This window comes from Vigna radiata, chromosome 1 (genome assembly GCF_000741045.1).
Source record: "Vigna radiata var. radiata cultivar VC1973A chromosome 1, Vradiata_ver6, whole genome shotgun sequence".
Lineage (NCBI taxonomy): Eukaryota > Viridiplantae > Streptophyta > Magnoliopsida > Fabales > Fabaceae > Vigna > Vigna radiata.
Genome location: NC_028351.1, coordinates 6024922 through 6045233, shown reverse-complemented (window position 1 = coordinate 6045233; position 20312 = coordinate 6024922). Strand labels below are relative to the sequence as shown.

Sequence of the window (20312 nt, the reverse complement as noted above, 5' to 3'; positions counted from 1 at the left end):
ATACATCATTCTAGAATCCTTCTAGATAGGATATTTCTAGAATTCTATTTTGGACCTTCTTTAGTTTTGGGCCTTCTCTAGTCTTGGGCTTTTATCTTTTAGGCCCAATTTACATTCTAACTCTTTTTTCCTAGGAGCTTCTCCATTCTTCTAGAATTTGCATTACACTTTAACAATCCGTAATGCAGTGACTTTATTCTCAATCAATCGATATCGACGTCTCATTCATTATCTAAAACATAAAAGTTCATTCATTGTACTGTGTTGGCTTAGCCCTTCACTCTCATCTCTAGTTCTACTCTTCCTTCTTCCGGTTTTTTAGGTTTTTTATCCCAAAATTCACAGCCACCACTTTTGCTCACTCCCAGCACTTCACCTTTTGCTACGAATTCAGCTGTATGATGTTCACGTATGTATTTTGCATGCATCATTTAATTTATTTAAAATGCTTATAGTTATCTTCTTTTGAAAAATAAATAAGCATTCTTCTCATTTCAGTGAACTTGGTTATTTTGTAAAAGTTTATATATTGATTAATTATTGAAAGAAATTTTTAGAATTCATAAATCTTAAGGACAACCATGGCTTCATGAACAAGAATATTGCTTATTTGTAAATCACTTTGAACTAATGTTTCCTCAAATAAAGATAGTTGAATGCAGAAATATTCAAATTTATTAAAAGATAATGTATAGAGTTTAAACGTGTAGTAATTTAACTAAATGTTGCAATGTCAAAGAAAATCCTAAAACATAGTAAAATAAAATTAGTGTAAAAATTCCTTTTAATAATAAAAAAAAAAAACAGTAAATGGAAAGAGGAAGAATTTTGCACACTAAGGTATTGAGGTTTAAATGGAAAATAATGTAAAAATATGTTAAATCTTAATACAGCTCAAATGTTACAAGAATTTTACATAATTTTCTTTCTTTAACAATCTAACTCAATACAGCTCAAATGTTACAACTGAGTTAGCTTATTGAATAAAGATACAAGGTTTTATTGATTGATTAAAACACAATTCAAACTTACACACTGGGAACACACCTAGAATAATGAAAAGGATACATGAATTATGCTTCTCTTTATAGCCATTAGATGGTTCCACTCAACGTTCTTACCAAACAGTCCATAATTTTGGAGACAACAAGAGACTAGATGATCTTCTTAGTCCCAATAACAGACGGTCTAGCACTGGTGAAAATATCTACAAACCTTTTATCAAGAATTTAGTATGCCAACTCTTCCTTAAACTGAACTCAGTATCCGAGAAAAGTAGGTGAAAACTATGATTATGCACATTCCATTGATGGTTTTAGTGAGCAAAAAAGCACAGAGAACTGTATCTACTATTAGAAAAGAAGGTTGTTGGCATGCACGAAGATTGAGTTTGGCAACTATAAGTCATTGCCACCATTTAAAGAAGTTAATTTTAGTTGCTTGAATTATACTACCGTTAGCATCCCCATCGAAGCGTCCCATATTTGCTGTGTTTTGTGGACCTGCATAACGTCGTGGCGGTGGAAGAGGGGTGTCGCTGTGTTCACTCTCAGATAGCAGCAGTCTACGCTGTTGCGATTGGATATTCTAATCTTGCAATGAGGGCATGCAGAAGGCTTCCACTTCCCAGTTCGAACCACTTCTTCAATCATGTAAACTAATGCGGAAGTAGGGTGTTCCACAGGGCCATCTACGCTATAATCTAATTGCCCATTAACCACTCCAATCTTCACCACAACTGAAAAACCTATGTCTATACCACTTTCACCACTACCACTATTCACGTAATAATGCGCTACGGTAACCACGTAGGGTTGTTTTTCGTTGCTTTTCTTCTTGCTCTCCATAACAAAAAGACCTTTCCTGGTTCCATACGCATATACCCTACTCTGAGTTTTTACCCCGCCATTCAATGATTCACCATATTCTGCTTCATACGGCAAGATGTTATACAAACTTGGGTAAAGAAGACCAGTTTTTTTTTCTTTATTTACTTCTACCGTAATATTTTCCATTGGATGAGGACGAATTCCAAACTTCTCCGTTTTTACGGGACTACAATCCATGACATGTATCCATAACCAATCATCACCTGATTTTTTGTTGGTGTTTCTTGATATGGAAAGTGTAGAAGTCATTCCGTCCACGTCGTACACGAGTTCCCAACTTAGGCCGAAAGAACGTTCATATTTTTTGACGCTAATGGTAGCCGCTTTGCCCAGTATAATATCGTAAGAAGAATAGTTTCCATTTCCCAGTAGACGAGGGCAGCTAGGACTATTCCCCATTTCTATTCAACAATTTCCAGCATCACTGTTCACTCCTCTTCAAACATGGTAAAATCATTACAATTTCGCCTTAATTCAATTCCATTCAATAAACAATTTTACTATAACCATTTTAGAAAAATATATTAATAGAAAAAGTAATGCTGAAACAAAAGCAAGCAACAAATTATCCTAAAACCGTGGAAAGATCAACGTAGCTAGACATAAATCCAACCATACCTGCACCTGCAACTCGACACTTCAATGGATTTTTTCGATAATTCCAATGAAGGTGAAGACGAACAATTTGGTGCTGCTGCAGTTCATTGGATTGTGCATATATGGAAAGAATATAAATAGATAGATCATAGATTCTTCCTACTAACCTCAACATCAAGGGAAGCGTTAATCTTCCGAAGAATAATTTATATGGCATCTAATTCTTTCTCCAATATATTATCACTCTTCTTTATCTTTGGAATATAATTCTCATCATCTCTTGCGCTTACTTTGTTAGATTCTTTCCATTGAGTCAAGAACATCCGTAATGTTGTGACTTAATTCTTTCAGCCATTTTTTTCTTCTGTACTTGACAATTAGGTCTTAACTAACCAAAATTAAGTTATATCTTTCGAACCCCTTTAACATATTAGGGTGGAATCAATTATTTTATAGATTGTACGCGTGTGCTTTAGTGATAAAAACAACATGTGACAGGTTTTTAAGTAAACAATTTTATAATAGTGAGTTTGAATAAGTATAGAGAGGTAGTTTAGTTTTAAAAGAAAATATCTATTCTTACATCTTTAAGTAAAAGGTTTTTTAAATTAAAATATCTGATCAATTTTACTTTTTGAGTGATTGGTTTTTTCAAAAAGTTTAACTATTTTTTTTTTTTAATTTGACTGTTCTATAAACTTGAAATCCTTTTAAACTAAAATAGTTATCTAAAAGAAAAAAAAGCCTACATAATAAATTAAAACTATTTATAATAAAATTATAAGAAAGTATTTATATTTAGTTTTATAATTATAATAATAATAATTATGTTTTTTGACATTATAAAAAAACTAAATACACATACTCGTAATGCAATTGTTTTTACTCGTTTTATATTAAAACATACCAAACTTATTTATATTATTCTTTTCTTTCTTTTCATTTTATATTTAGTAATTAGTTAATAATTATTTTTAGTAAATGTTTTTAATGATTAGCTAATTTATTTAGAGGACTTAAAAGCTAAATACATCACCTAGCAATTGATTTAATTATCTACTATGAACTAGCTTATTCACTACCCTACAGTTAATAAATTAGGCTCGTATAACCTTCATGGATAGAGAAATTGATTAAATGTTCAAAGTTTGTTTAAATTTGATTCTAAATAATATCAAAACAATTCTAACTCAACCTTACAAAACTGAAAGATGATATTTGCACCAATTATATATCATGAATCGACTTTATCTTTAGTCGGACGTGGAACTTCTAACAACTTTTTTGCATTCTTTTATCTTCTAATGATGGGTCCTTCTTTTCATTTTAACACATGATAAATTATTCTTCTTATTTATGAAAAGTTTTTGATAGGAATGTAAAATTTGTGAAATGTTAACAATTTTGAAAATATTTGTATAATTATAGGTTTCAGTTCTTTAAATATCTAAATCCTACATTACTATATGTTTCTGTTATTTAAAGAATCGAAATTAATATCTTTATAAATTTCAGTTATTTTAGAATGGAAACATGTTATTTTGTAGAAAATTTCAAATTTGTCATCAGGTTTTGAAAATTTTGTTTTTCTTGAAATCGAATTATATAAGACAGTTTCAATTGTTTTTTTTTGCACTAGGAAAGTTGTTCTTTTTTTGTTATTTAATTTGTTTGCTCACTAGAAACCCTATCTTTTGCATATAATAAATTAGGCACATATATAGTTATAGTTTTCTAGGTGCATCATATTTTGCATATTTTTTTCATCTCATTTGAATTTATTATTTTTATTTTATTCGTCTAACACTTTTATTGCATATTTTATAAAAATTAATTTGTTAAAAAGTAATTCTAAATTAGTTGAGAAACGACTTCCGGTTAGTTTATCCATACTAATTTCCTGGTTACTTTTGTAGCAATATTGAAACTATTATATTATTAAGTGATCACATCAATGATTACATTATCGGTGTACACTGTAAAATGTTCGCAGTTTGTTAAGCATGACGAAAGAAAAAGATTACATTTATGCATTGTTTAAGGATACGAAACTAGGATAAAAGTTGAGACAGGAATGAAAATAAAAAAAAAAAAAGACAAGAAAACACTATATAATTTTATCTCATTATATTTTATTCTAATGAGAAGGCTGCGAAAATATGATTGTGAATATATATATATATATATATATATATATATATATATATATATATATATATATATATATATATCAGCGAGGCTATATGAAAAGCAACTAGCAGGATGACACAATATAAAAGGAGAGTCGTTGGCATGCATAAGTTATCTCCACCATTTATTGAAGTTAACATTTTTTGCTCGAATCATACTACCGATGCCATCGCCATTGAAGCGTCCTTTATTTGATGCATATTGTTGGCCTCCATAAGATGGTAGTGTTGGAAGATTGGTTTCGCTGTCTTCACTCTCAGATAGAAGCAATCTACGCTGTTGCGATTGGATATTCTTGCAATGAGGGCATGCAGAAGGCTTCCACGTCCCTGTTCGACACACTTCTTCAATCAAGTAAAGTAATGCAGAAGAAGGGTGTTCCACAGGACCATCTACGCTATAATCTAATTGCCCATTAACCACTCCAATCTTCACCACAACTGAAAAACCTATGTCTACACCAATTCCATTACTATCACTATTCACGTAATAATGCGCTACGGTAACCATGTAGGATTGTTTTTCGTTGCTTTGCTTCTTGCTCTGCACAACCAAAAGACCTTTCCTGGTTCCACACCCATATACCCACCTCTCAGTTGTTACCCCGCCACTCGATGTCTGACCATATTTTAATACATTCCTGTACTCAGTTATTGAGGAAAGAAGACCGTTTGTTGGTGTTTTAATCACTTCTATGTCGAATTTTTCAAGTCGCTGAAGAAGAAAAACTGTTGTACAATCTTCGACAGCGATGAATAACGTATCAGGACCTAATTTTCCGTCGGGAGTATTTAATATGGAAAGTGTACAAGTCATTCCGTCAACGTCGTACACGAGTTTCCAACGTGGTGGCAAAGTACTTCTGTCTGTTGACACGCTAATGTTAGCCCCGTTATTAAGTTTAATATCGTAAGAATAGTATTCATTTCCCAGTAGACGAGGGGCGCTAGGACTATTCCCCATTCCTGTTCAACAATTTCCAGTTATCTGCACGCATCATCATAAATATTTTAGTTGCTTACCATATTAAAACCATTCACTTCTTTTCAAACATGTCAAAATTATTACAATTTCTGCTTAATGTATTATATCCCATTCAATAAACACTTTTAATATAACTCTTTTATTAACAGTAGAAAAACAATTGCTGTAAGAAAAGCAAACAACCATTTATCATAAAACTTTGGAAAGATCAACGTAGCTAGACATAAATTCAACCGTACCTGCACATGCAACTCGACCACATCAATGGATTTTTCCGTTAATTCCGATGAAGGTAAAGCGAAAGAATTTGGTGCTGCCGTTCGTTGTTGTGTGCACATAAATAGATAGATCATAGAATCTTCTCAAACAGTAACATCAAGGGAAGCGTTAATCTTCCGCAGAATAATTTAGATGGCATCAATTCTTGCTCCAATATATATTATCACTCTTCTCTATCTTTGGAACATAATTCTTGCATTGCTTTTTTTACTTTGTTCAATTCCTTCCATTGTGTGAACGACATCCATCCATAATGCACAGTGACTTTATTCTCAATCAACTCGATACCAACATCTCATTCATAATGCCATAAACTACTAAACTAAATCCACTCTCTTTCTCTTCTTGCTTCTAAATTCTAACTTCTAACATCTTCAAAAAGGCATCAAGAGTCTCGTTGATCAATTTGTCGCCAGAGTTTATCCAACGTTCGCAGGCTCCCATGCACAGCGTCTTTTCTTCCTCCCGGTACATGAAGGACCCTTATCGTGAATAAACCCATTCCATTACTCTTTTAACAATTTAGTATCTTTGAATTTCAAATACAATCCTTCTATCTATTTCAACAAAGTAAAATTTTATTAATAAGGTTTACTTTTCATAAACTCAGAATCTTTAATATATTTGATGACCACCACCTCAATTCCTATATTTAATGACCATTTGCACCTTGGAATTTTGTTGTTTTTCAATCCATCCATATATTTTCCAGTTTTTTAATCTACAAAAGGAAAAACGGTTGTCGTTGAATATTTGGTATCAAACTATCTTAATTTCCGAACTTTTTGCTACTTTAAAAGTTTCGTTTAAGTCTAGAACAAATTAGGGCTCAATTTTCCATTAGATTCTCAAGTATCTTTCCAACAAAAACACAGTATGGACAACCTTCTATCTACGGTCTGAACCACCTACAAAAATATGTTCTTTTGTAGTTTTTAACGTTTGCATTAAGAGAATTAAACATTCATGTACAATTTAACCCTACTTGAATCTAGGTGGTCTTACCCAACTCCATCCAAATCATTTTGATCCTCCAAACCCAAATAGTTAACATAACTCTAAAATCAAAAAATAACATCAAAATAATAGATGATACATGCTACTAACTCCTACCCATTTGTCGTACTAGTTCCACACACCCCATTGTACATTGCATGTGAAAAACAAGTGACTTACATATTTGTTTGTTAGCTCACACATTATGCATAATCCATTATTTATCACTATCTTTTTATTGCTAACTATCCTTTGTTCAGTATAACCCTTGACAAAGTGGTAAATTAATGGGAGAGCCTTAACTTATGAGAAATTATCGAACACCTTAGTTTCATCCACCCATTAATGGCACATTGTAGTTTGTTATAAGTTGACATAACATTGTAACAATATGATATTTCATCTTTCTGTCCCGATACATCTTCTCTTTCCGAATTTGGAGGTTTACTTTGCAACTTGTTCCATCAATGTGACTAAGGTAATTATTAGAAGAAGAACAAAAAATCACGCATAAAAGTAACATGATTCGGTTGAAATGCTAACAAAACTTTTAATCTATACATCTACAGAAGACTTCACTATAGCACAAGAATTACAATCCATGAGTTTCTTTCTTAACAATCTAACTCAATACAACTCATATGTGACAACTTTGAGTTAGCTTATTGAATGAAAATACAAGGTCCTAAACTTCAAGTAACCTAAGCTTGGCTTCAGGAGACGACAACTCTACCTTTGAGAACAATAATAATTGAGCAAGTAACATGATTGAACAGCAGTGCTCCAATTAAAGTTTCCAAAAACATTTGTTGCATCAGCAGCTATTTGTAACAAATGTGAATAACTGGACGATATACAATCTCACTAACATTTTTTAACAATATAACTAATATTTGATTTTATGTTTTAAAATGTAAGTAATTGATTTTGTAGAAGATTCCACATGTTAATAAAGAAAGAGATATAATATTAATTATACACAAATTCACATCTAACAGTTGTTACTAATTTCTTACTGTGTTGGTGCTTTTAGTGAAGAAAATTAGTTAAATGATCTTAACAGTGTTTAAAAACCAGAATAAATTGTTCATGTATGCAAACAGTGGCATTGAATCTATGCAATGCAATGCCTATTCAGCACGGCAGTATGTCTATGCTTTGCTTTGTCATTTACAATGTCATGGTGAATAGTAGTACTGCTTTTGCTGTGAAATGGGTTTTACAACTCAAATAGACACATATTTGAAACACCATAGTAATGAATTATAGCCTGATTAATATTAGAGATTTTTCTGAATTAGGGTTGCATGACATAATTTCCCCTGTGGTTGACTTGCAGTGGTTACCACTCACTCTTGTATTTTCAAAATGAAAGAAAAAAGGAAGACTTATAATGGCAACACGACGATATAGTTTTTAAACGATTTTAAAAATGCTTTTTTGCATTAATAATTTTTTTTATATTTAATTAGAAGCATAATTATAGTTTTCTAGGTGCATCATACCTTTGCGTTTCATTTGCATTTCTTAATAATAGGAACTATGATAAAAATTTGAGATAAGAATGAAAATCAAAAGCAAATTATATTTTAAAGACAAAAACATACTGACTATATAAGGATCACACAAGATATCAGCGAGGCTGCTATCAGAAGCAACTTGCAGAATCAGACAAGATAAAAGGAGAGTTTTTGCCATGCATAAGTTATCTCCACCATTTATTAAAGTTAACATTGTTTGCTCGAATCATACTGCCGATGCCATCGCCATTGAAGCGTCCGATATTTGATGCATTTTGTTGGCCTCCATAAGATGGTGGTGTTGGAAGATTGGTGTCGCTGTCTTCACTGTCAGAAACCCATCTACGCTGTTGTGATAGAATATTCTTGCAATGAGGGCATGCAGAAGGCTTCCACTTCACAGTTCGAACCACTTCTTCAATCATGTAAACTAATGCAGAAGTAGGGTGTTCCACAGGGCCATCTACGTTATAATCTAATCCTCCATTAACCACTCCAACCTTCACCACAACTGAAAAACCTATGTCTGTACCACTTCCACCACTACCACTATTCACGTAATAATGGGCTACGGTAACCATGTAAGGTTGTTTTTCGTTGCTCTCCGTAACCAAAAGACCTTTCCTGGTTCCGCCCTCATATTCGTAAATCTGTGTTTTTACCCCGCCACTCAATGATTCATCGTAGTATACCGTCGTCGAGAATTCTTCATAACTTGGGTAAAGAAGACCTTTTTTTCCTTTTTGCACTTCTAGGTTAATATGTACCATTGGAGAATCTATTTTCCCGGATCTACAGTCGTGGACAACGATGTTTAATATTTCATCACCTGAATTTTTGTCGGTGAATATGTCAAGTGTAGAAGTCATTCCGTCTACGAAGTACACGAGTTTCCAATATGGGTTCCAAATATCATCATCTTTTTTCACGCTAATGTTAGCCTCTTTGCCCAGTTTAATATTGTAATAGTTTCGATTTCCCAGTAGACGAGGGCCGCTAGAACTATACCTCATTTCTATTCAACAATAACCAGATCTGCACGCATGATCATAAATATATTGCTTAGCATATCAAAAGCTTTGACTTCTCTTCAAACATAGCAAAATCATTACAGTTTCACCTTAATGTTTTCAATCCCATTCAATAAACACTTTTAATATAACCCTTTTGCAAAAACCTATTAACAGTAAGAAACAAATGCTTTAAGAAAAGCAAACAACTAATTATCCTAAATCTGGAAAGATAATCGTAGCTAGACATAAATCCAACCATACCTGCACGTGAGTCAACCACCTCAATGGATATTTTCGATAATTCTGATGAACGTGAAGACGAAGAATTTGGTGCTGCAGTTCATTGGTGTGTGCACATATGAAAAGAATATAAATAGATACATTATAGATTCTTCCCACTGTAAAATCAACATCAGGGGAAGCGTTAATCTTCCGCAGAATAATTTAGATAGCATCTAATTCTTGCTCTAATATATTATTACTCTTCACTATATATCTTTGGAACATAATTCTCATCATGCTCTTTACTTTGTTAGATTCTTTCCAATGAGTCAAGAACATCCGTAATGCTGTGACTTAATTCTTTCAGCCATTTTTTTCTTCTGTACTTAACAAATAGGTCTTAACTAACAAAAATTGAGTTATATCTTTCGATCCCTTGAACATATTAGTGTGGAATCAATTATTTATGTTACGAGTGTGCTCTAGTGATAAAAAAGCATGTAATAGGTTTTAAAATAAAAATTTTTGTAATAGTGAGTTTCAATGATAAATATAGAGAGGTAGTTTAGTTTTATATAAGAAAAAAACTAATCCTATATCTATTTTTTTTTAATAATTACTAGCGAAAAGACAATAATATCGTACCGGTGTTTTAACCCAAGAATATTTTTTTTTCAAACATAAAGTTTTGGTCAAAGTCTTTGTACCATGTTTCATTCATAAGAATTGTATCATCGGTCTAAATTTTCGATCTTGCTGACAGAGGTACTCATATGAAAGACCCATCAATCCTCCATCTTGCTGTGCAATTGGTGACAAATGAATGACAAAATCATGGCCACCATTATCCTCTTCCACAGCATTACTTAGAAGACCACCGTTGCCTGTATTATGTGCACCATGCATATGTGCAAAAGAAGCGTTATTGGTCAGCATATTAATAATTCAATTACATAGCTTATTCTCTATCCTATTTTTATAGCATTTTATTTTGTCCTGTTTACTTTTACGTTGCTTTATTTCTTTTGTGTTACTTTATTCTTATTCATGTCTGTATTAATTTACTACCAAATAAATCTTTTATTCTCAAATATTAGCATATCAATTACGTATATAATAACTCTTTATCGTAAGTATTATTCTTGGACAGTTTATTTCAATTACTCGGCACCTATATATGTTTCATATTTTCCCTCTATAACTTTTTTGAGGAAAATGAAGATTTTATATTAAAAGTTTTTTTATGTTGCAAATATTCTCAAAATATCACAGATTTTTATGTCCTTGAGTTATATTTTGACAAGTAAAGAACTAGTTGTCTTCCATGTGTATTGATGAATTATGCTTTTAATTTTCAAGTGATAATTTTTTTGAACACGTTCAAACTTTCCATAACTATAACATTGTGGCTTGTTTTTATTCTAATAATTATTGTCCTTCTTACATATTCAAAAATTATTTGTTTGATGTTCTGTTATTTCCTTTTGCACCATAGTAATATCTTTGAATCCCTTTTTCACCATATTCAACGTTATTTCACCTTTTGAATCTCCTTCAAAGTCTGTTTGTTGAAGAGTATATCATGTTTGTCTGGTTGTTTTTGTTTTCAGGAACCCTTAAAATATGACAAGAGAGACTCTTTTAATCATCCCAAAGAACACCAATATATATGATATTATTGCTTTTCATTTTCGCGTGTTGTATAGTTGTAGATAGTAGCTTAGTACTGTGATCATCATAATTAGTCTCAGAATACTGGCTTTTGTATGGAAATAGGCAGATTTCACTGCCAAATTACGAAATTAGGCAAAAATGGGGGAATTTACGGAAATGGGGAAGTCGTCTGGGGTAGAACGACTTCATAAGAAGAAGTCGTAACCCCCCTGCACGACTTCACACTGTTCACATGAACAGTGGTGAAGTCGTGCACCCCTAAAACAATTTCTGGACTCTGTAATCGATTACCAGGAGCTGTAATCGATTACATCTTGTTAAAATCGTGGNCCCCCTGCACGACTTCAGCATTATAGGAAAAAACGGGCCTGGTAATCGATTACAGACCCTTGTAATCGATTACCAGGTGTTTTTTAAGTGGTAACAGCCCCTGTAATCGCTTACCAGGGTGTGTAATATGGAAAAATGGCCCTGGTAATCGATTACAGACCCCTTGTAATCGATTACCAGAGTTATTTGATTGTTGAAAATGTTTTTTGTGAGGTGTTATTGAAGTTTTGATTATGTTTTTTGTGTTAGACAAATAAGATATTGTGGTCTTTACAATTTAATTAATAAAAGATGGCAATTGAAATGTAAGACAATTTGATATNAAATATTAAAAGTAGTAGATTTATTATTGATTGGGTTACAAAATTAACTAGTGACGAAACGGACAATTTCCCCTATGATGACCTGTGTTGCGACAGTAAGAGCATTTTTTGGGCTGATCCGGAGTGGATTCATCCATCTCATTAGGAATCCTTTTTGTAGACGGTCTTCCGGATGCCTTGCGCCGTGTTATGCGTCAATTTGGATTTCGACAACCTGTCCCACAACACCCATAGATCTGGACGAGATACATAAAGAGGATATGAGAGGATGAGCAGACTGGGATTGGCAAGAACGCCATAAACAATGGATTGCTTTATGGAATGACCGTCAAAATCGTTTCTTTAACGGTGTTCCATTCAACCGAAATGGTCACTTGCGTGACCAATCTGAGTATATGCAATGGTACATAAGTCATACAATCCGCTATTTAGCTCCAATTAAAGAAGCCTCATCGGACGAAGAGGTTAAACTTTCATCGTATGTTTTCATTGTGTAATGATTATTATTTCCTACAAAACTAACATCAATATTGTTTTCATCAGTATGACTTGGACCAACAACAATATTTTCAACCACCATCTGCATATCGTTCATCACCGCCGTACGACGTCCCACATAGGTCTTCCTTTGACCACCAGCACTATCCATATCCAACCCAGTATTCTCAAGGTGGACAGTCTTATGGTTATTATTCCCCATCAACACCACACAGTGCAGGTCCATCAACATATAGTGCGGGTCCTTCACATCATTTTGGAACGTCTACAATGACTCCACCCTCTGCATACGAAAACGCATCTTCATCGCAGCACGTTTATCGCCCCACATTGGATTTCCAAAACGAACAACAATCCATTCAAAGAGAAGACGAAGGTATGCAGTCTCCCCAACCACAAAGACGAGGGCAACGCCAAAGAAGAAGACCAACTTGTGGGACTGGAGGACATCGATAATCCTTAAAATAAATTGTATTTTATGATCTACCATGTATTTTGAACAATTAATAAGAATTTATTCCCATAAGACAAATTTGTTTATCCATTTCATATTATTTCCTTTTCAAATAATACAACTAAAATTAATTTTTATGCAAAAAACCCCCTGGTAATCGATTACACTTACCTAGTAATCGATTACCACACATTTAATGCCATCCCACTACCAGAGCCCTGGTAATCGATTACACAAATCCTGTAATCGATTACAAGCGCATCCCTACCCTATAAAATCAACTTTTTCTCTCTCATAACCCACACCCAAACCCTATCTCGCGCAGCAGCCCCCATTTCCACCATTGGAGCACCTCAAAAACCTCCTAAATCCCATCTTTTCCTACTATTTTCAATTCTAAACATCATTTTCATATTCTACTCTCCATTCTCTTCAATTTGCACCGATTGAAATTTTGAAATGGCAGATTCTTCGAAGAGGCAAAGGGTTAGGGGCTCATCTTCTACAGCGGCGGGACGTCGCCACCGTCAACCTTCACCGGTCGAAAGCCCGCCGTCACTCTCACCACCACCGTCACCAACTGAATCGGACCCAATTCATCAATTTTCGACCCCTGAACTGGCGGAAAGGTATTTCACCCTTTTCTCTGACCGTGAGGTGATTGAACCAAAATATGTTGACCAAGAATTTTTCGAGAGCCAAAATCTGGAATTTTACAACATGCTGACAAATCTAAACTTGCTTGATTTTGTCTCTGATGCTCCACACTATTATCCTGATTTGGTCCGAATTTTTTATAGTAATCTGAAAATTTCTGATAATGGGACTATTAAGACTGAGGTTAAGAAGGTTCCAATCATTATCAAACCCAGTCTATTGGCTTCCATAGCCAACCTACCCTCTACTGGATTGCGTTTTGAAGGAAAAATTCTTGATCAATGGGTGGATGAATACAGCGTGAACGCAGCAAAACAGTTGATACTTTTGCCAGACAAACCTCAAGTTGGTAGAATTACTGCCGGATCCATGACAGTTAATGCTAGAATATTGCATTATATTATCGCTCGTATNTTTTTGCCACGTGTTTCTAACATTGCACAGGCTTTTGAGGAAGATGTAATCTTGTTATGGATTATTATGACGGGGAAGCACATCAACTGGACCCATCTCATTCGACAAAAGATGAAGAAGGCGTTGAAGGAAAATGCTCCTTTACCATATGCATTTTTGATCACCCGTATCTTGGAACATTTTGACATTCCATTGGATGATGAAATTCCTGGCCCCCGAACAAGGCAAATGCGGATATCACGTGGATCACTCGATTCCTTTGGATTTACGCTAGATGCTAACGACATATGGGTTCCAAAAAATGCTCCCCGTCCTTCTCAAGGCCAAAGTGCAGCACGTCCTCAACAACAACCACCACCACCGCGCATTCTTCACCCTCAAACTTCTTCATATGATGACTTGATGAGGGGCATCAATGATCTTAGAACATTTGTGGGGGACAGCTTCAACACCATGAATGAAAACATTAATACAAGACTTGAACAACTCGAGATCAACATGGGAGACCGGTTCGATACATTGGAAACTCGAGTAGATCATTTAGAGCATGAGGTTTTGCGTCGTCATGGTGGACCTTCTTCTTAGATACTTAGTAGTATTATTGTACTTATTTTAAGATTTGTCTACTTATGTAATGCATTTTCAATTCAATAAAATACTTCAACTTTCATTTACAAGTTTGTCTTTTAATTTCAAAGAATAAAATTACTATATCGAAACATAACAATGTCATAACAAAAATTTAATAATTGCACCTATATTGGTACCTCATAAAAAACATTTTCAACAATCAAATAACTCTGGTAATCGATTACAAGGGGTCTGTAATCAATTACCAGGGCCATTTTTCCATATTACACACCCTGGTAAGCGATTACAGGGGCTGTTACCACTTAAAAAACACCTGGTAATCGATTACAAGGGTCTGTAATCGATTACCAGGCCCGTTTTTTCCTATAATGCTGAAGTCGTGCAGGGGGNCCACGATTTTAACAAGATGTAATCGATTACAGCTCCTGGTAATCGATTACAGAGTCCAGAAATTGTTTTAGGGGTGCACGACTTCACCACTGTTCATGTGAACAGTGTGAAGTCGTGCAGGGGGGGCACGACTTCTTCTTATGAAGTCGTTCTACCCCCAGACGACTTCCCCATTTCCGTAAATTCCCCCATTTTTGCCTAATTTCGTAATTTGGCAGTGAAATCTGCCTATTTCCGTACAAAAGCCCAGAATACTGGATGCAAAAGGCCTGTATCAAACCGCCCATGCACATAACGCCAACACAGCCCAACGCGAACGTCTGCATGCAAGTAGTTATCCTGTACTGCTGGGCGTTGATATGTGCCGCTGAGCGCATGTATCTGCATGTTGTTTTTGTTATTACGTGCAGACTCTTGTCACGTTATATATATCCCCTTCTTCGCTTCCCTTTGTAATATACCTAAATTTTCGATTAGATTGAATAAAATACTCTCTTTGTCTTGTTCATCTTTTCTGTTCTTATATCTTACTTCATGGAGTAGTTTTCTCCAGCATATTCGAGAGGAGCTCTATTTTGATGTTTGATGGTTTACAAAGACTTCTGAGACATTGTTTGTATGAATTCTAGGACATCTAAGGATGGTGTAATGTGATGAATGTAGTAGCTTGATCATCATATTGTGTTTGTATGAAATTTGGGACATCTAAGAATGAAAACAAAGTCTCAATTCTTATTTTGGCCTGGTATATAATCATATTCTCGCATATCATGAGCGTATCAATTATATATATAGTTAATTATTTAGATGTCGTAAGAAAAAAATATCAAATTAAATAAAAATTATAAAAATTGAATTCATTTTGAACACTCGAAAACATTGATGATCATTTTGAATAAAATTAACAAGATCAAAAGAGATATTAAACCTATATAATATGATAACCTAATACATTTAAAAACATCTCACATCACTTTTAATTTAAAACTTTACAATAAATTTAGAAGTCTTTTATCTTATACTAGGGTTAACTTTTACTTTATTCAATGTGAACTTTGAATTGACACTTATTTTGAAGTTGTTGCCATGCATAAGTTATGTCCACCGTTTGATAAAGTTAACATTTTTTGCTCGAATCATACTACCGATGCCATCGCCATTGAAGCGTCCGATATTTGATGCATTTTGTTGGCCTCCATGAGATGGTGGTGCTGTTGGAAGATTGGTGTCGCTGTCTTCACTATCAGACACCAATCTACGCTGTTGCGATTGGATATTCTTGCAATGAGGGCACGTAGAAGGCTTCCACTTCCCTATTCGACAAACTTCTTCCATCATGTAAAGTAATGCAGAAGAAGGATGTTCCACAGGACCATCTACGCTATAATCTAATTTTCCATTAACCACTCCAATCTTCACCACACCTGAAAAACCTATGTCTACACCGCTTCCACCACTATCACTATTCACGTAATAATGCGCTACGGTAACCATGTAGGGTTGTTCTTCCTTGCTTTTCTTCTTGTTCACTATAACAACAAGACCTTTCCTGGTTCCACACGCATATACCCACCTCTGAGTTTTTACACCGTCACTCAATGATTCACCATATTCTGCATTCGTCAAGTTGTTATACATCTCAAGTATTGGGTAAAGAAGACAGGTTTTTTTATCTTTTTTCACTTGTACCGTAAGTTCTGACCATTGATGAGGATGAAGTGAAAACAACTCCCCGACATCCACGTTTATATAATCACCTGATTTTTCGTCGGTGAATTTTATTATGGAAAGTTTAGAAGTCATTCCGTCTACGTCGTACACGAGTTTCCAATATGGATTCCGATTACCTTTATCTCTTGTGACGCTAATGGTAGCTTTGCTTAGTTTAATATCGTAAGAATAGTTTCCGTTTCCCAGTAGACGAGGGCCGCTAGGAATATTCTTCATTTCTATTCTAACAGTTTCCAGCAGCTCTGTATCTGCACGCATCATCATAAATATATTTCTTGCCATATCAAAACCATTCACTTCTCTTCAAACATGGCAAAATCACCTTAATGTATTCTATCCCATTCAATAAACACTTTTAATATAACCCTTTTACAAAACTATATTAACAGTAGAAAAACAAATGCTGTAAGAAAAACAAACAACTATTTATCCTAAAATTGTGGAAAGATCCGTAGCTAAACATAAATTCAACCGTACCTGCACATGCAACTTGACCACCTCAATGGATTTTTCCGATTATTCCGATGAAGATGAAGACGAAGAATTTGGTGCTGCAGTTCAGTGGTGTGTGCAAATATGGAAAGAATATAAATAGATAGATTATAGATTCTTCTCACTGTAACCTCAACATCAAAAGGAAGCGTTAATCTTCCGCAGAATAATTTATATGGTATCTAATTCTTGCTCCAATATATTATCATTCATCTCTTTCTTTGGGACATAATTCTCATCATGACATTGCTTTTTTTACTTTGTTTATTTCTTTCCACTGAGTGAACGACATCCATCCGTATTACATTCAAGTGATAAAATTCTTGAACACATTCAAACTTTCGATAACTATATTGTGGGTTGTTTTTAGGTTAAAAACTCTTTTTGGTCATAGTTTTGGTTGGGAAAATTTGAAATGGTCCCTGTGTTAGATTTTGTGTTCAATTTCATCTCAAAGAACGAATTTTATGTTCAATCAAGTCCTTTTCAGTAACTCTGTTAAAATTCTTAACGGCAACGTGTCCAGATGTGCAACTGCTGAGTGAGGTGTCATTTCTTTACTGACTGAGAGTCCTTTTTAGCCGTTAGAATTTTTTATTGTAACATACAAAACTATGTACGTCATAACTTAATTTTTGTACGTCATAAAATATGATTTTTATACTAATGAATACATAAAGCTTGTATCAAACCGCCCAGCACATAACGCCAACACCGCTCAGCGTGAGCGTGTGCATGCAAGTAGTTATCCTGTATCGCTGGCTGAGCGGTGATATGTTTCGCTCAAAGCATGTATCTGCATGTTGTTTTGTTATTACGTGTAGACCCTTCTCACGTTATATGTATCCCCTTCTTCTCTTCCCTTTGTAATATACCTAAATTTTCTATTAGATTGAATAAAAGAACTTCTTTTCTGTTCTTATATCTTTCTTCATGTATTAGTTTTCACCTCCATATTCGAGAGGAGCCTCTGTTTTGAAGTTTCATGGTTTAAATACTTCTAAGACTTTGTTGTATATGAATAGGACATCTAAGGATGGTGTAATGTAATTAATGTAGTAGCTTGATCATCATATCGTGTTTGTATGAAATTTGGAACATCTAAGAATGTAAAAAAAAATTGTATTTTTATTTGGGCAGTATATATAATCATATATATTCTCACGTATCAGCATATCAATTATATATAAATATATAGAGAATATGATATATCAAGTGCTATTCTTGCACAGATTCTTTTAATTACATGGCACCTAATTCTCTAACGTATTTTCTACTCCACTTTGATCTTTGTCTTTTCCACTCATTAATTCCATTATTTTTCATTGATTCCTTCAAATGCATATCCAACTTTTGCGAAGCAGGCTATGAAAATCTCCTAACCGTATTGTTTGTGCTAATTTCCATTTAATGAATAAACCCGTTCATTTCATAACCATAATTGTTCTAAATCTTTTAGCATTTGTTATATAGAGAAATAAACTTAAAAGTTCAAGCAAGCACTCTAGTAGGTTACACACAAACACACCTTGGACAGGTGAAGTTATTAACAATACAAGCTGCTATATTATAGTACAGAAACTGCAGCTCCTACATATATGTTCTTCCACTAACACTTTTGTTTTCAGACCANTGANGCTGATAAATNACATTAAAAACATTTCTCTCNTAGAAATTACCATTACCATCACCCCCAAACTTCCCACCATTGGAAATCACTCTTACATTTTTCCCGCTTCCACCCTGAGATACTCCTTTGGGAGTACTATCAGAGTCTTCACTCTCAGACTGCCACAGTTCTTCGTTCTGTTTCTTCGGAGCTTTAGCGCAGTGAGGGCACATGTCACGATGCCAAAACGCGTTTCTACTGACTTCATCGAACATGTACAATAACGCAGAAGAAGGGTGTTGTTCAGGGCCATCCACCATTACGGTCAAACTACCACCGATTAATCGAATCTTTGCGACNATAGAAAGGCCAAAATCTGGTTTAATCTTACGGTAATCATTAATACCTGAACCAGTAGCATGATAATGCGCCAGAGTGACTTCATAAGGTAGTAGATGGCCACTCTTTTTCTTCCTTTCAAGTACAATAAGACCCCCTTTGTGTCCCTCACCATACAAATACATGTCCATATCCGTAACACTGCCCGATCTGCTGTTAACCCTCTTGTTTTGATTGAGTGATGTTGTTGTGTGAACGCCACAGATGGCGAACCAGCGGGGATATACCACGAAATCGTCTCCATTTATTGTTTGCACGTCTAAAAAGAAATCGAACTCTGCAAGAGCTCCACTGCGTTTGGTTGTCTCGCTGCGGAGTTGTAAGCGTAAACCCTTCACATCTTTACTATTGTCAGCTTCTCTTGTTAGCTGCAGTGCACAGGCTGAAACACCTACTTCGTATGTTATATTCCAGCTCTCCAAGGCTCCACCATTTTGTTGCATGATAACTTGCCTTTCTGATAAAGAAATGGCAGCATATTTTCCCAGCTGAACACGGTAAGGGTCATACCCAGTTCCACCATTGCTGAGAAGACCACCGCTGCGTAGAATGTTACCCATTGAATGTATACACACAAACAAGCACCAATGTAAAATATGTTGNGGAACCTAGAGACTTGGAACGGAGTACCTTTTGCAATGATTACCCAAAACAAAGTTGAAGGGTGCTGTGTGGTCAGGGATTCAGCACCCACATTGCTAGCTTTTCTTAGCTCTCTGCATGCTCAGGATGTTCATAGGATGGGAGATTTATTGACACAGTATAGAGTCTTTGGTTCATGATGAAAAGGCATATAGAATCTTGCATATTATCCACAAGGGAAGCGTTATTCTTCCGCAGATAATTTTATTTGAATAGCATCTAATTCTATTGCACTTTTATTGTCTTGTTCACTTGTTCTGGTGCTCCTTTTCTTGATCTATCATTTCACTTGTTTATTCATCCACGTCATTTCATCTAGCGCATGCATATATTGCCCTTTTTTCTGTTGTTATTATCTTCGTGTCGATGAGTAATTTTGGTTGAGAACTTAGTTAATCACAGAGGTTTTTTCTTCTGC

The 20312-nt window shown here is 34.6% G+C and overlaps 5 protein-coding genes across 8 annotated transcripts; all 5 read right to left on the bottom strand.

The window, feature by feature from the left end:
* Nucleotides 1-879: 879 nt before the first annotated feature.
* On the bottom strand, nt 880-2854 carry LOC106761299. 2 transcript variants are annotated; one of them, XM_014644872.2, is made up of 2 exons: nt 2508-2854; nt 880-2325 (listed from the first exon to the last, which is right to left on the bottom strand). In XM_014644872.2, the coding sequence occupies exon 2, from the start codon at nt 2286-2288 to the stop codon at nt 1446-1448; it is 843 nt and encodes a 280-aa protein (XP_014500358.1). In that variant the 5' UTR covers nt 2289-2325; nt 2508-2854; the 3' UTR covers nt 880-1445. The 2 variants fall into 2 exon arrangements, with proteins under 2 accessions (XP_014500358.1, XP_014500431.1); XM_014644945.2 differs by having other exon boundaries at nt 880-2313.
* Nucleotides 2855-4697: 1843 nt separating this feature from the next.
* On the bottom strand, nt 4698-5958 carry LOC106767198. The gene is made up of 2 exons (XM_014652040.2): nt 5900-5958; nt 4698-5663 (listed from the first exon to the last, which is right to left on the bottom strand). Exon 2 carries the CDS (start codon nt 5637-5639, stop codon nt 4788-4790), a length of 852 nt encoding a protein of 283 aa, XP_014507526.1. The 5' UTR covers nt 5640-5663; nt 5900-5958; the 3' UTR covers nt 4698-4787.
* A 2542-nt stretch (nt 5959-8500) lies between these two features.
* On the bottom strand, nt 8501-9813 carry LOC106767294. Of its 2 annotated transcripts, XM_022777129.1 has the most exons (3): nt 9730-9774; nt 9576-9632; nt 8501-9490 (listed from the first exon to the last, which is right to left on the bottom strand). In XM_022777129.1, exon 3 carries the CDS (start codon nt 9466-9468, stop codon nt 8641-8643), a length of 828 nt encoding a protein of 275 aa, XP_022632850.1. In that variant the 5' UTR covers nt 9469-9490; nt 9576-9632; nt 9730-9774; the 3' UTR covers nt 8501-8640. The 2 variants fall into 2 exon arrangements, with proteins under 2 accessions (XP_022632850.1, XP_014507639.1); XM_014652153.2 differs by lacking the exon at nt 9576-9632 and having other exon boundaries at nt 9730-9813.
* A 6139-nt stretch (nt 9814-15952) lies between these two features.
* Nucleotides 15953-17315, bottom strand: LOC106766652. The gene is made up of 2 exons (XM_014651369.2): nt 17230-17315; nt 15953-17000 (listed from the first exon to the last, which is right to left on the bottom strand). The coding sequence occupies exon 2, from the start codon at nt 16966-16968 to the stop codon at nt 16117-16119; it is 852 nt and encodes a 283-aa protein (XP_014506855.1). The 5' UTR covers nt 16969-17000; nt 17230-17315; the 3' UTR covers nt 15953-16116.
* A 1370-nt stretch (nt 17316-18685) lies between these two features.
* LOC106765659 lies at nt 18686-19996 on the bottom strand. 2 transcript variants are annotated; one of them, XM_022782831.1, is made up of 2 exons: nt 19883-19986; nt 18686-19792 (listed from the first exon to the last, which is right to left on the bottom strand). In XM_022782831.1, the coding sequence occupies exon 2, from the start codon at nt 19693-19695 to the stop codon at nt 18835-18837; it is 861 nt and encodes a 286-aa protein (XP_022638552.1). In that variant the 5' UTR covers nt 19696-19792; nt 19883-19986; the 3' UTR covers nt 18686-18834. The 2 variants fall into 2 exon arrangements, with proteins under 2 accessions (XP_022638552.1, XP_014505835.1); XM_014650349.2 differs by having other exon boundaries at nt 18686-19996.
* Between the last annotated feature and the right edge of the window lie 316 nt (nt 19997-20312).

Bases quoted from the DNA above. Each gene is read 5' to 3' on its own strand.
- LOC106766652 (XM_014651369.2), bottom strand. From the start codon at position 16,968: ATGAAGAATATTCCTAGCGGCCCTCGTCTACTGGGAAACGGAAACTAT.
- LOC106767294 (XM_014652153.2), bottom strand. From the start codon at position 9,468: ATGAGGTATAGTTCTAGCGGCCCTCGTCTACTGGGAAATCGAAACTAT.
- LOC106767198 (XM_014652040.2), bottom strand. From the start codon at position 5,639: ATGGGGAATAGTCCTAGCGCCCCTCGTCTACTGGGAAATGAATACTAT.
- LOC106761299 (XM_014644872.2), bottom strand. From the start codon at position 2,288: ATGGGGAATAGTCCTAGCTGCCCTCGTCTACTGGGAAATGGAAACTAT.